A 13,968-nucleotide genomic window follows, 5' to 3' on the forward strand; every position below is an offset into this window, starting at 1 on the left:
TACTAGGTGCTTCTGATGTTGGGTAGAACACTGAATATTTAATAGCTTATTAAAATACTTAATAATCAGGTACCATGAGTTTCCTCACCTGAAGACAAACACTGAAGTCAGCTGCAACTCTGCATGCATGATGTCACAGAGGTGTCTCCATGCTGCCAAACGGAGACTATTCCATTTTATCTTTTTCTTATTTAAGGAAAGAACACAGAATGGGACATTCTGTGACTATCTGGGATGTGGGTCATGATCTCTGTATCCTGACTTATCCAGAGGCTGTGCAGAAACTTGCCATTCTCCAAGGAGACAAGGAAGGTATTATTATGTAAAAGTTCATTTGAGGTGCATCATTATTTTGATTTGCTGTAAAAGTATTTTTATCCCATCGTATTAAACCACTGCAAATGCAGCAGGTTCCCCTTCTATGGGAGTTACCAAGAAGAGAAGGAACAGATACATCAGTGAATCACAGTAGACCAGTGAAAGTCGAATTGTTGCCCAAGTCCTCAGCTGGCATTTATTCAGCTAAACTCCAGTTGTTTACAGTAGATGAAGATTGGTCCATAGACATATTTTTGTAAGTCTATTTATCCTGTACTGATGCCACTGAATTTCCTTCACCTAATAAAGAATCCCATAGATGCCTTGGCCTAGTCACTTTCCTCCTCCGCATAGTAACTCCATTTTATTTAATCTCTTGTAGTTTTGAAAGAACGAAGAGTTACATGTGCAGAACAAAAAGAAATCAGTCAAAGAGATATCAGAATCTTTCTCCAGTGATTTGGAAACAAGGCAAACTGCAGTTATAAATGCCTAGAAAGCATCATAATTGTGAAAAATTAAAGCCAATTAAGAAATGGATCATAAACATACACTGTGAGAGTTCATCTATGAACTGCATTTTATAGCTAATCTGATTTTGAAGGAAGGTTTTACCTTAGTCTATATTCACTACATGAAACTTTGGTAGGGACTTAATCTCAGTTATAGGTATCCGATCAAAACAGTCTCAAGCTCCTGAAATAGGAAAAAGGCTTCTTTCTTCCCTGCTCCCATATGTTATGAGAAAGAGAGGGGGTTTACTTGCTGGTGTCCCTCATTTTGACCCCTCTGCTGTGATTATACCCTGTGTCTGCTGTTGGCAGTATCACTTTGACACGATTTTTTATTGTGCTCACAGGCAACTCCGTTTTGCTGCCGGAAACTCAGAGGCACTGACCCTGATTTCATGTGCAGAAAAACAACTGCATCAGTCCATTTAAATAATGAACTGGGGTCTCTTTCGTTTGTGGCATAAAAAGAAGCAAAGGGAGAAAGAGAAGTACATTCCTTAAAATATAATATGAAATCCCAACAGTTCCTTGGGGAAATTATAGAAAACTAATTGAATGGAACACAAACATGGAATTGCCTGCTGTGTTGAGCATTATGTCAAAAGGATGAATGCTGTTGGTCTAATCAGTAACAATGTCATGATGAGAAATTGCTAGCATCTCTGAGGCAGCACAAACACTAATGATAAAGTAAGCACTTCTGTAGCAGTCTACCCCTTAATGACTTGGAGAAGTTATTGAAGGATAGACTAAACCTCAAGGCATTTCCATAAGTATGGGGAGGCACGTAGCTAACTATAGCTATGCAGAGTGGTAGGAAGAATCATGATGTGACCTACTCTGCAATGAAAGCCTTAGCAGCAATATCCCACAGACCTGCCTGCACTGATGTGACTTGCCTTTGGTGTAGCAAAGGCTTATCCCCTCTTCTCATGTGGCTTGAGCCATTTGCCTGTGCTGCTTGGGGGGGAACTGTTGATCTGGTTAGCCCAGCAGCTAGCTGAAACTGAGCTTGCATAAGAAAGGCAAAGTTTCCTCTGCCAGGTAATGATGCTTATTCCCCACCTCTCCTCTCTCAGTCCAGGGCTGTTTGAAAAGGGAGTAATGGTAATACAACAGGCTTTACATGTTCACCTAGAAAACATGTTTGTGCGCTGGAGAGTAAAGTTTTTGGTCTTATCCTCACTGCTGCTGTTTGACTCAGGACCATATGGATGAAAGGGAAGAGGTGTTTTTTTCCTTTTTTTCAGAGCAATGTTGTTTGTGCAACTGGAAAATCTTCTGCAGTACGGGGGAGGGACAGAAGAAGATTTGTCAGGAAGCCCCAGGTAGAAGAAGAGGTGGATGAACTCCTGAGAATACCAAAGGGTAGACACAGATTCAGTTGGTGATCAGTTACAAAAAGGAAGATGCTGAACAGGTATAGAATTTGCTCAGTGTTTCTTGCAGACCTGCTTGCCACTGGAAGTTTTTGGGTTGCAGGAAAGCAGTGAGGCTCATGTCTGCAAGGGTACAGCGTATAGGAAGGGCAATTTTTTCCCCTATTCATTTAATTTCTGTTCATCTTGCCCAAGAGAAATTCTGAAACAGAGAAACTCAGATATTTAGGTCTCATCTTTGACGTAAGAAAACCTCTACTGTGAATTCAAAGCTTTTTTGATATTCTCCGTGTGCTTACCTCCCAGGAAATATGTAAACACTTCACCTGTAAGACCAGTCTGATTCATAATCCTAATGCAAATATGTTGGAAGACTTAGAATATCTTTATTAAAATCTTTATATTGGAAATTTTCTTTAACAAAAACCCCTACCAGCATGTAAAATTCCATGCCCTGTTACTATGTTTTACCCTGTATGAAATATCATGTCTGATATTTCCAAGTCACTGCTGTTAAGTCAGACCATCATGATAATATACTGGAAATCATCTAAAATAGATTTGGAATCCCATAGTATATCTTCATGCTACCATTAGAAGTACTCTCCTGTGATGAGTCTTTTGTTCTATCTGCCTACATCATATTTATGAAAATATCCACTAGGAAAATAGAGAGTGAATTCATCTTTAAATGAGATATCCAGTGCTAATGAGTGAAATACAAGTTAGCAGTGACTAGTCCATTTAGGTAAAGAATCTATAAAATATACTGCATAGGGATCCTGCAAAAATATTCTAAAGGATGAAATATTATTAAATTCATATGGAAATATATAGTATATATACTATATATACTATATATACTATATATACTATATATTATATATACTATATATATACTATATACTATATATACTAAACGATTCACTAGTGCAACTGCTACTGTTTGCTGTGGAATCTACATTTTTCTATTGCCAGGAAGGATATAGAGCAATAAGATAAGAGAGGAGTGGGAAGATGTACCAATGGCTTAAACTACTGTGATATACCACTCGTTTAAAACATTGTAAACCAGGAGCTGTGCTGGCTCCCATGGTAGTTCTGGGCATGCTGATTCTGGAAATTTGTTTTTAACCTCCTGAAACCTTAAAGGAAATAAAATGGGGCTTTCATTGGTAACGTAAATCTGCTGTCTGCAATTGTTTTGCAATAAATAAGCCCCAGAGCAACCCAGACTGCTTAAAAAGAAGTCCAGCATGACATTTCATATCTGTTAAGTCACCCCAAAAGTTTTATGATCCCATGATATGGTAGTTCTGTTACTAATACAGGAGGAACAAATACAGTTTATTGTTCATATGATTACTCAGTTCTCCGTGGTTTGGGGTACAGAGCATTAATACAATTCTCATTTAATGAGGTTAACTTGTCGATCAGGATCTGAGCTATGGGTTCTGGTTATTCTGCCTACTGAGTAACTGGAGTCTGGGGTGAGAAGTGCTTGCAGTAAATGGAATAAATATTAGGCAAATGCCAGTGCTGTCTGAAAGTGTGATGTCTAAATGTGAGGGCAGAGGATGTTGCATAGAAGTTACTTTAGTTCAGAGCTACCTCATACTTGAAGCTGCCACTGCTCTGAACAGAGCTGAGTGGAAGCAAATGAGCATGGCAGTGGGAATTGTGAAGCCTGTAGACATAGACTCTCTTCTTGCTTAGCAACACTGCAAGGAGCAGCTCAAGATTCTGATGTAGAAGGTCATGTAAGCAGCTGCAAAATGTTAATGGCTAGAAGAAAACATCATTTTAGACTGAAAGGTTAGGGGGAGAGCAGAAGCAAAAGGCTGCTGAAAAAGCCTCATGAGATCCCAGTTTAAATCTGAGTTTGTTTTGTTTTCTAAATGGACAGGAAGAAGGAAGAAAGTAAAAGTAATACAAGATAACATGGAGGAAATAGTTAGTTTCTGTAGGAAACCAGTTCACACGTTTGGTTTTTTTTTATGACAGCCTTTAGACTACGGTTTAACATTAAGGCTATTGGGACAAACCTGTAATTGCAGCACAGGAGAATGGGGAAGGAAGGGACATTTCGCGTGTTGTCCCATAAGACTTCACTCCTGCCTGTGATGAAGAGGACATTCTGATTCATCTGTCCTCAATCCCCATCACCCCTGTGCATTCCCCATCCTTCTCTGAGTATATTTATGGTACCCCACCATCCTGAAGACAAGCAAGGAAGTTGTTAGCCAGCAACCATCCGGCTCTTCAAGGTGGATGAACCAAAGCAAATACAGCAATGTTGTTATTTTTCAAAGCTTTACCTCTATGTAATGCTAAAAACCAGTCCATTTTAGAGGACAGAAAAATGATTCAGTCCACTTTACTGAAAGGATTTTGTGTTTCTATTGCCTGCGCTTGCAGGCTGGGACTAACACTTAAGGAAAAATTGAATGAAAGCACCACTTTTCAAACATTGCGGTACAGTTTTCCATTGGAAATGTCAGACTGAGAAGAAAATGCATTAAAGCTGTTAAAAATGTTGACTTTTAAACAGGCATTTGTCACCCAGATGCAATTAAAAACTTTATCAATATTTAAAATATGACCTATGTCATGTGCTGGATTAGAGCATGGTTCTTTTCTTCCCCCTCCTTAAATTGCTGTTATATTTACCTCTTAGAAGCAGACATTAAAAAAAAAAAAAGATGTTTATAACAAAAAGTTGACATATTAGTTTTTAATTGAATTAAACAGCAGCTGTCTAGAGGACGTCAGATGGGTCTTATGACTAAACAAAAGAAACATATCTATATAAATATAGATATATGTTTTGAACAGAAGTGTCAGTTTATTAATATGCTAAGTCACCTTTTGTGCCAAAGCAGCCTGTCATCTGACAGAAAACTGCTTGTACTCAACAGCAAGTGAAACCTGGCAAACAGCTGTTGCTTTCAGAAGCAGACTTTGCTCAGTGTACGTATTTTCCAACGATGAAACATAATCACTGCAGCATTGGAACACCTGCATCATGACACTGTCTATTATGACCTCTAGCTCAGCCCCAACTTCTGAAAAATGGAACAAAATGAAAAAGAAAAGACCAGAAAACAAACAACTCAAGCCAGAACCTACAGCTTCTCGACTTCAGTGGACATTTATTACAGTTCGAGTTGCGAATAATGCAGCTACCAAGACTCAGCTACCTTATGCTCCAGGCTGGAGTCTTTAAACATCAGTGAAAAAGGCTTGATATGCTCTCTTCTCAATTTATCGCCACTCCGTAAGTCGATGGTGTGCTCTATTCGCTTGTTAATTTCCTCAGGCCCAGACTGGACATGCAAAGCTTGTGCAAGATGGTTTGGAAGCAGATTTATTGAATTTCTTGTTAGGGCAGCCAGAGTCTAGGGGAAAGCACATGCAAACAGAATAAACCTGCTGGTCCCCTTGGGTTAAAAATGCAATGTTTTAGTTCATGTTGCACTGCAAACCGTTACAGCATTCCATGCAATTCATTCAATGAAATTTATAGAAGTGTAAAAAAAATGTCTGTTCCACTAAACACATACAGTATATTAAGGGGAGCACTTTAATGCCCTCTTTTATACAGGTTTGTTGTTGCACTGCACACTAGGACAATATTCCTCTTTCCAGATTCTGCTAATTAGTTATTAGAGCATGCATGAGGGGAGTACACACCAAAATCACAGCACGGTATCTGACTTAATGGTGTGTTTTAACAAATAAGAACAGAAGCTACAGAAAACAGAAGTCACAAAACAGAAGTCACAAAACGGAGTAATGATGTTTTTTCTTGATCTTAAAGTTACTGGATGTGTGTAGTTAAGGAACAGAACAGTTAAGGCAGGAGTGAAGAAGGTGACATTTCTGATTACTTCAGCATGGGTTTTCTTCTTCACTACTGGTATATTTTAGCCAGTCTAGATTACAGTTAGGCTGTATGGTTTAATTTAACTGTAATTCTTATTATTATTTTAAAAATTGTCTTGAATGCATCATTCCTTTGGTATTTCATTGACTAATAAAAAGAATAAAAAATAAATACCATTGCATAGCTTCGCAGAGAAAGCTAGCAGAGATAGTATGAAGGGTGCTTCACCTTCCGGAAAGAGTTAGACTTTGCTTTCATAAAGAGAATAACTCAATCCAGTTTCATGGTATGATTTCATGACACAAACCACAGTGAAGCAGCACTTTTCCACTTGAATGGAAAAATAAACTCTACTACCTGTGATATTCCCAAGGATTAAGGAATGTTAATGGGTGGAAAGGAGATAAACCTTCATACATCATAGCATAAGACATTTCAAAATTAATATGGATAAGAAATACACTTCTACTTGACAAAAGTTGCCCCCATAGGTTCTTGCTGAAAAGATCTTCTGCTCTATCTCTTACTAGGCATTGTTGGAAACAGAAGTTTGGGATGGGTTATCCCTAGATTTCTCTGGAAAGCCAACTCTTCTGGATCATGGGATACGTACAGCAAATTATATATGCAGGTTTCCCTTTTTCACATTCAAGTCATAGTCAGCAATTATATTCTAATGAATCTTGGAGAGCACATTAAAACACAGAAAGGGCTCAGGTACCCACTACCAAACCCCAAGAGACAATTTTCTTTACAATCTTAAAATAAAGTTAGTGGACTCTGTAGTCACAGATAGCATCTTGTTTTCTCATATTCCATCTTTTGATGAGTAACTTAAAAGCCCAAAATAGAGGTGGAAAAGGATACCAGGATTGAAATATTCTATTTAAGCGAACAGCAAACTTCCTGTTTGTTTTAGTAGAAAAAAGAATTCAGTACAGAAGGTTTGGCAAACCACTCAAATGTCCCTATCTTCTGTGCAGAAAATCAATACCATCAGCATTTGGAGAAAATAAGTATCAAGGAGACTTTTCTCATGCCAAAGTCTCAGACATGCCTGGATCTATATCTTATCCTTGGTGTTGAGGTTGAAACTAAGGTTAGAGCCAAATTGCAGAAAAACAATCTACTGAGTCAACTGGGTAAATACTATATTACTACGCACTAAGACACTACGCACTAATGCTATATTGCTACACGCTAAGTTTAGGTATCCCTATCTCTTCTAAACTGAGCTATGAAGAAATGAATATTATTATCAATCTGTGGTGGTGAAATCACACAAGTGTATCTGAAATCACTGTTAAACCATGATACCAAATCAGATGAAGTTGTGTGCATTAATACCTCAGAATTAGTTCATATTGTTACATATCCACTGAAAATGAGGATGTGGAAGCTCCCTAATGTTTTAGCTGGGCATTTTTTTATATACAAAAAGAAAATAACTTCAATTCATCCCAGTAGGTGACTACATTTTCTTCACATTGTATTTTAAAAATGGATTAATATGAAGAATTGTCTTCTTGGTGAATGTCTGAAGTGATTTACAATTGATGGCAGATGAACATGACATAATATCACCAGTATGGCAATGGTGCCAGTAGTATTGGTGCAAAACTGGACTCTGAAGTTACATTTATTTTTAGAGGATAACAAGGAAATTCATATTCGAGTTTAGTAGAGTCTTCTTTCCTTCACACCTATAAACATACTAATGAAAACTGCTTTGCTGTAATTAGTGATAACAACAGTGAAAAATATCATGCAAATTACTGTCTCAACGATATTTTTTAACTACATTTTGTCTTTCTCGCCTCTTCTTTGCCCTGTGTCTTTTAAAACTCTGGTACACTAATGTAAAGAAATAGTAGTTCACTCTATTACCTCTCCTACACTTTTGTGAACAGCAATTCATAGGAAAGTACGGCTGTGAATTCTACAATAGGCTTCTGAACTTTCCCGATGCTGACAATAACAGTTCATTGAATAGGAACACATACAAGGTTCTGTTAGGAAAAACCCTAGCTAAACTTGCATCTGAGACTTAAAGATATGATGAATTAAACCAAACAAATAATAAAACTCCAACTTCAGATGTATTACATAGAGATTCTTAAAAGGTAGCTTGATCGTTTTCACTTCCTTCCTGCAAAGTTTTCATGCAACAAGTCCAAGCATCCTCACCTCAAGAAGGGAAATTTTAATCAGTGCTATTTAGAAAACTATAGGAACGCTTCATATTAATTTTTTTTTCATAATGCAAACACCAGGTCTTGAAGGGAAATGGTAAAAAACAAAGTCACATGTTTAAAGAGATAGGACAGAGACAGGGTTTGGTTCAACAGGAAAACACCTAAACGAAGGCATCTAGGTACTTGGAGTCTAAGTTTTTATTATTGGTAATATACACACAGGGCACATTCAATTGTCCTGTCATACACAGCTGTTGCTGCCCAGGGGGGTTGTGGAGTCTCCTACACTGGAGATATTCAAGGCCCGCCTGGACAAGTTCCTGTGTGATGTACTGTAGGTTACCCTGCTCTTGCAGGGGGGTTGGACTAGATGATCTTTTTAGGTCCCTTCCAACCCTTGGGATTCTGTGATTCTGTGATTCTGTTGTCAGCTGACATGCCCTAGGGCATGCTGGACAGCAGTCTGGAGATAGAAAATATGGCATAGGACCTATGGGAATGCCATGTGCTGCTGGTCGGTGGTAGGGACCAGCTGGTGTGAGGGTGAATCAAGCTCTTAATCAACATGTTTCACACAGAGGACCACAGGTAGCACTAGACCCTTATATTTAGGAGCAGAGTGGTGTGGGAGATCGACACCTGGGACAGTAGGCACTGTCAGTAGGTGCACAACTGCAGGCGCTTTGGTTTTGAAATGAATTACACCCTGCTGTGTATACTTGCCTGTCATCCTGTCAGCCTTTTGGTATAATTTCTGTGATAACTACTAAGATTCACTGCAGCCACCACTAAACTATGCTTGTAGAATATATAGACATTTTAACATGCTTTTTTTCCTAATTCACATCATTACAGGCTCATCAGGTGCCTCCAGCACCGCACACACAGTGATCATATTATAGCCTTCAGCTATTTCTTTGGTAAGACTTACCAAACAAATGACACTTCCTCAGCTATTAATTTCTTTTAGTAGAAGGCCTTTACTCTCTTTACATAAAATAGCTTCTGTACAACTTTCTTTGCTTTATGAAAGAAGCCTAGACATTTGTTTTGAGAACAGAAAACTCTATCCATATTGGGCATGGTCTGAATTTCAGAGCAGGCACTTGAATCCTTGGCTTGACTCACCATTAGAGCCAAGGCACATGGTGTTTAATGTGCTTTAGATGCGTGTAGTTTTTGTTAAGGTCTGTGACTGCATACATAAAGAGTGGTTATTCTGTTTCTAACATGTATCAATGTATCTTCATTCACTGACTTAGACTGCCCATGGGAAATGTGTTTGAGGTAAAGAATATGGTTTGAGATGAATCTGATTTTGTCAAGAGAACTCACCAGAGACTTTGCCATTTCATATTCTTCCTACCTCAACTACAGCTAAAAGTAAGAAACGTGTTCAGAGATGCTCAAATTTTGTTATAACATATGTTGGGTAAATAAATCAATTGAATGCTGTTGGCAAATATTAAAAAATATGAAGTGATTCTTTGTTGGGTTGCAGCTACTTGGATTCTCAACATCTGTTGCTGCTAGTGACTTTGGCTACGTAATTAATGTCATTAAATGCTTATTCTGTCCAAGACAGAAAAAAGCTACGATATCCTAGTACAATTTAAATCTATCATCTGAATTTTGAGCTGAAATACATTATTTATGAGCAGCAATGCCTATTGTCTCAACTTTAAAATTGAAAATTACATAATAATTGAATCACACATAGAATAACAGATTTTTAAAATCTTCTCTCCACCAAAAAGCTTATTGTAAAGCTGGGTGATGCAAAATTATAGCTATTTCCAGCACAAAAACAAGTTCTTAAAAAAACAGTGAGAAACTATTCAAAAAATGTTTACTGCCGTAAGACAAAACTCTGCTTTACAACAAATGTTTAGTTATGCCTATTTCAATGATTTTCATGGGCTTTTTATTCATTTATTGGGTGAGAGTTTTTCAATAATCGCATAAAAACACTAGTCCTTTATCTCATTGCTTCTTTTTGCTATTATCAAGGTCAGATTTAGCAGAGGAAATGATCAATGAAAGAATACCTACTCAGTATAGATTTTTTGGACTATAGAAATTGGAATGTCTTAAAGGGAAAGAAGAAGAAACTAAGATAAGAAGATATTCATAGCAACATGCACCCATACCTCTATTCCTAATGGAATAAGAATATAGAAACGGGTCAACAAAATACAGAGAATACTAAAAGGCAGTGTACATGCAGATACACAGATTTACAGAACATATATAAAACACATTTTATATAATAGCAAACTATGTCATGCTCCATTTCTGTTTGAAGAGACAAAGACACCACCATAGATTGATTGATTTTGAAGGCTTTACACTTCTGAGCAGATTTGTAAGAAGCAAAGGACAGTTGACAAAGCAAGACCTCCACACAACAATGCTTGAAGCTCAACAGACAGTGCAGACAAGTAGGACTAAGTATGTGCAGCAGAAGAAATGATATATCACGTCATTACAGATCCCTCAGAAAAATGGAAGGAAACTCCAGGTGACTGTTTCATACAGACTCATCGACCTTTTAAATGCAGTGAAGAGTCTGGGGCCATTTTAAACTTTCTGTTTGTGATTCTCTAAGCAAGCAGATTTCACCAAGCTATTTTTATGACTGTCCAAGAATTGCTGGTTCCCAGGGTGCTAGCAATTAACCATGCAATGCTTTTGGGAAAGATCTGATCAGGAGCAACTGTTTCTCACTCATATTTCCACTGAGCTACACTTTACCTTAGAGTGTAACTCTCCTCCTTGTGAACTTTAATTTTGTCTTAGAATCTAAGTTCTTAATAATTTTTATTAAAAAAAAAAAATAAATGAAGAATGGATGAGCTGTTTTCATGAGGTATTTTTTAAAGGTAGAACTTTTTCTTTCCCTTATGTATGAATAACCTACACTATGCTTTTTTCCTCTGGCAAAATGCCTGTTCGCTCAAGGCAATGCAGTGAAGCTGTGCAATGAGATACACACTCTGACTAGAACGTCCCAGCTCGTATAGTAACATTAGCTTTGCTTTACTTTTAATTTACTTCTTTATGAACTGGTTCAACTAAAACCAAGCTGTGCATGTAGTATTTAATTTCAGTTGGCAAAAAATGCAAAAGCCTCTGGTCCACTGGCATTTCCCCGGTTTGAATATATGATTTATTTCTGCCCTGAAACAATTTGTTTAATCCTCTGCTGTTACAGTGTGTGTTAGAATAAAGGTTAAAGATGAATATGTCTTCTCTGAGGCTTCCATTATTGAAATGCACTCAAGCATGCATTCATACTTGATTACATTAAAAGATGTTTGACTTACATTCTGTTTTCCCACTATGTTATCAAATGGAAGTTCAGGGCTCCAGGATCCTTCAGTAAATGTTGCTCCACTGTTTCTTCTGTCGGAGGAGCTGACAGCCTCTTTCACAATATCTTCAGGCAAAGTCAACAGACTCTCCTCAGGTTGTTTAATTAAATAAGTCTCGATGTTGTGTTTCCTCAAGAATTCATTACGTTCTTTGCCGTGCCCTTCTTCAACTTTATAATCCCCATTCAGGCAGTCCAGAGTGGCTTTGGAGATGTGAATTCTCCTGTGTGAGTGAAATAAATGAGTAGTAGCAAATACTGACTGTGCTCTAATACGCATAGGTAAAAAGGAGTTCATGAACTCTGTATCATTTTTAATATGATGGAAAAATAGAAGATTTTCTATTGTATATGATGATTTCTATAAGGAAAATTAAATAGTGTATTCAACAAACATGGGCTTCATTTGGGGACAAATACTCTTAAGACTTTTTCACATCAATAGGATGTTATGAATGCACAAATTCCTATAACAGGAAAATCACTTTGGTATTCACACCTGATACCTTTGTTTGCAGTAGCAGTTTAATGGCAGACCTTCCGTAATAAAATACTATTCATAGTGAATTAAAATTGCCACTTATGGTGAGAGGAAAATATATGGTACGCATTAGAGCAGTTTATGTGAAGCTCTTTAATTTCCTTGGTTACCTGAAGTAGCTTAGACAGTTGAAATTAATGGTCTGATTGCATCTGAAGTGAATTAGGGGAATAGGGAATTTATACAAAGGCAAGTAGGGTGATAATTTCTGGTAAGACTAAGCAATGAGTTCAGAAAGCTTTTGCAAAAGTTGAATTAAAGAGATGACGGCTTAAAGAAAGCCCAAACTTTGAAAAAAGTATGCTAGTCCTTTGGATGTTGACAAGCAAACCTGTGGGGTCTTTCTTATTTCTATTTTTAAGAAGTATTCAAATTCCATGTAGAAAAAATTGCAGACACCTCTAAAAACATCCACATGGTTAGCCATTCTGTACTTTATAATGCAGTGCTATAAATGCAGTAAAAGTAGATCTTCATCAGACATTTGTCTAACTCAAGCAAAGAGAAGTAGTGACTCCATAAAAATTGGTTCTTTTTTTCAGACTTTGGATGCATGGCACTACCTGAAAGTCAGACTTGCAGACGGATTCCTAAAACTCATTGTCAGCTAAAATTCTTGGCCATTTCTTGATGACACATTTTGAGTCATTTTTCTCCAGCATCACAGATTAGATTATCTCCACTTAAGGAAATGCCCCTTGGGAACTTCCTTCTGGAATTTGAAGAATGCCACTAAGAGTTAAATTGTATAAAATAGTGATTGAGTAAAAGGCCGTACGTGCACATATGATGTGCATGTATTGCCAGAAAATAATGTGCTGGTTGTCTTTAAGCAGTGTGAAATGCCCAGGAGTATCAGAATTTCACACAAACTAAGCCAGTGTGGAGTATTAAATATCAGTATTTAATTAAAAGCTCAAAAACTTGCATCTCGGCCATTTTGTAACATGGTCTCACCTTCCCTCTGAAGACAATTCAGGTTTTATACAACTTTCTCTGCCTGAAGTCATGCTGTTATAATGTCCACAGAAGTTAGTTCTCTTTTGTAGTCAAATGTCAGTTAAACTGACAACAAAAAACAGTAAAAATGTTTCTCAAATATAAGCAGCTCTTGTCCTGGACTTTAAAAACAAAACGTATGACCTCTCAGAAAGATAATGCGTGTCGTAGCTCTTAGAAACCCAAATCGGGGAAATTGATTAAAGTGAAGTATTAATTAAAAAAAAAAAAAAAAGAAAGAAAAGAGAAGAAAAAAAAAAGAAAATAACACCTTAGACACTAGGGTGACTCTGTGCTGAGTTTCAACTAATATAATTATGGAATATTGCATTATAAAGTCCTGAAATACGGATTTTATAATGGAAATGATAACAGCTTTAATTAGAATGTGGATCTGGCCTTCAATGTAATACCCTTAAATAGATCAAATATTAATAAACGTTTGGTTGATTAAAAATATTTTCTAGTTTCACCTTTTGTACAACTTGCTGAAAGAAACTTAAAGTGTAGAATGGAGAGATATCTTTCTAATTTTATGCAAATACAGTAAATTGTGAACCTGAGATCAAAATAAAAGTATAACTGGTCATACTGCTGAAAATATATCAGGTCCAAAGCTTTAGATGATACTTTGTCATTGGTACAGAGTGGAAAACTGATAACTACATTTTATGCCAGTTCAATGCCACGGGTTAATTAATACCTAGATATACCACATGAAAACTACTAGAAGATGGGTCCCTGGCAGAAGACTGTCTCTAAAAT

At 37.1% G+C, this 13,968-nt stretch overlaps 1 protein-coding gene across 1 annotated transcript in view; it reads right to left on the minus strand.

Annotated features, from left to right (window-relative positions):
* The window catches only part of ADCY8 (adenylate cyclase 8), a 122,726-nt gene that overhangs the window by 32,145 nt on the left and 76,613 nt on the right, over positions 1-13,968 (minus strand). Inside the window, exons 7-8 of the mRNA XM_065669440.1 lie at positions 11,617-11,887; positions 5,410-5,607 (exon numbers count right to left, since the gene is read on the minus strand). Coding sequence (XP_065525512.1) covers positions 5,410-5,607; positions 11,617-11,887 — 469 coding nt within the window. The remainder of the gene's footprint in view (positions 1-5,409; positions 5,608-11,616; positions 11,888-13,968) is intronic.

Source organism: Lathamus discolor, chromosome 2 (assembly GCF_037157495.1).
Source record: "Lathamus discolor isolate bLatDis1 chromosome 2, bLatDis1.hap1, whole genome shotgun sequence".
Lineage (NCBI taxonomy): Eukaryota > Metazoa > Chordata > Aves > Psittaciformes > Psittacidae > Lathamus > Lathamus discolor.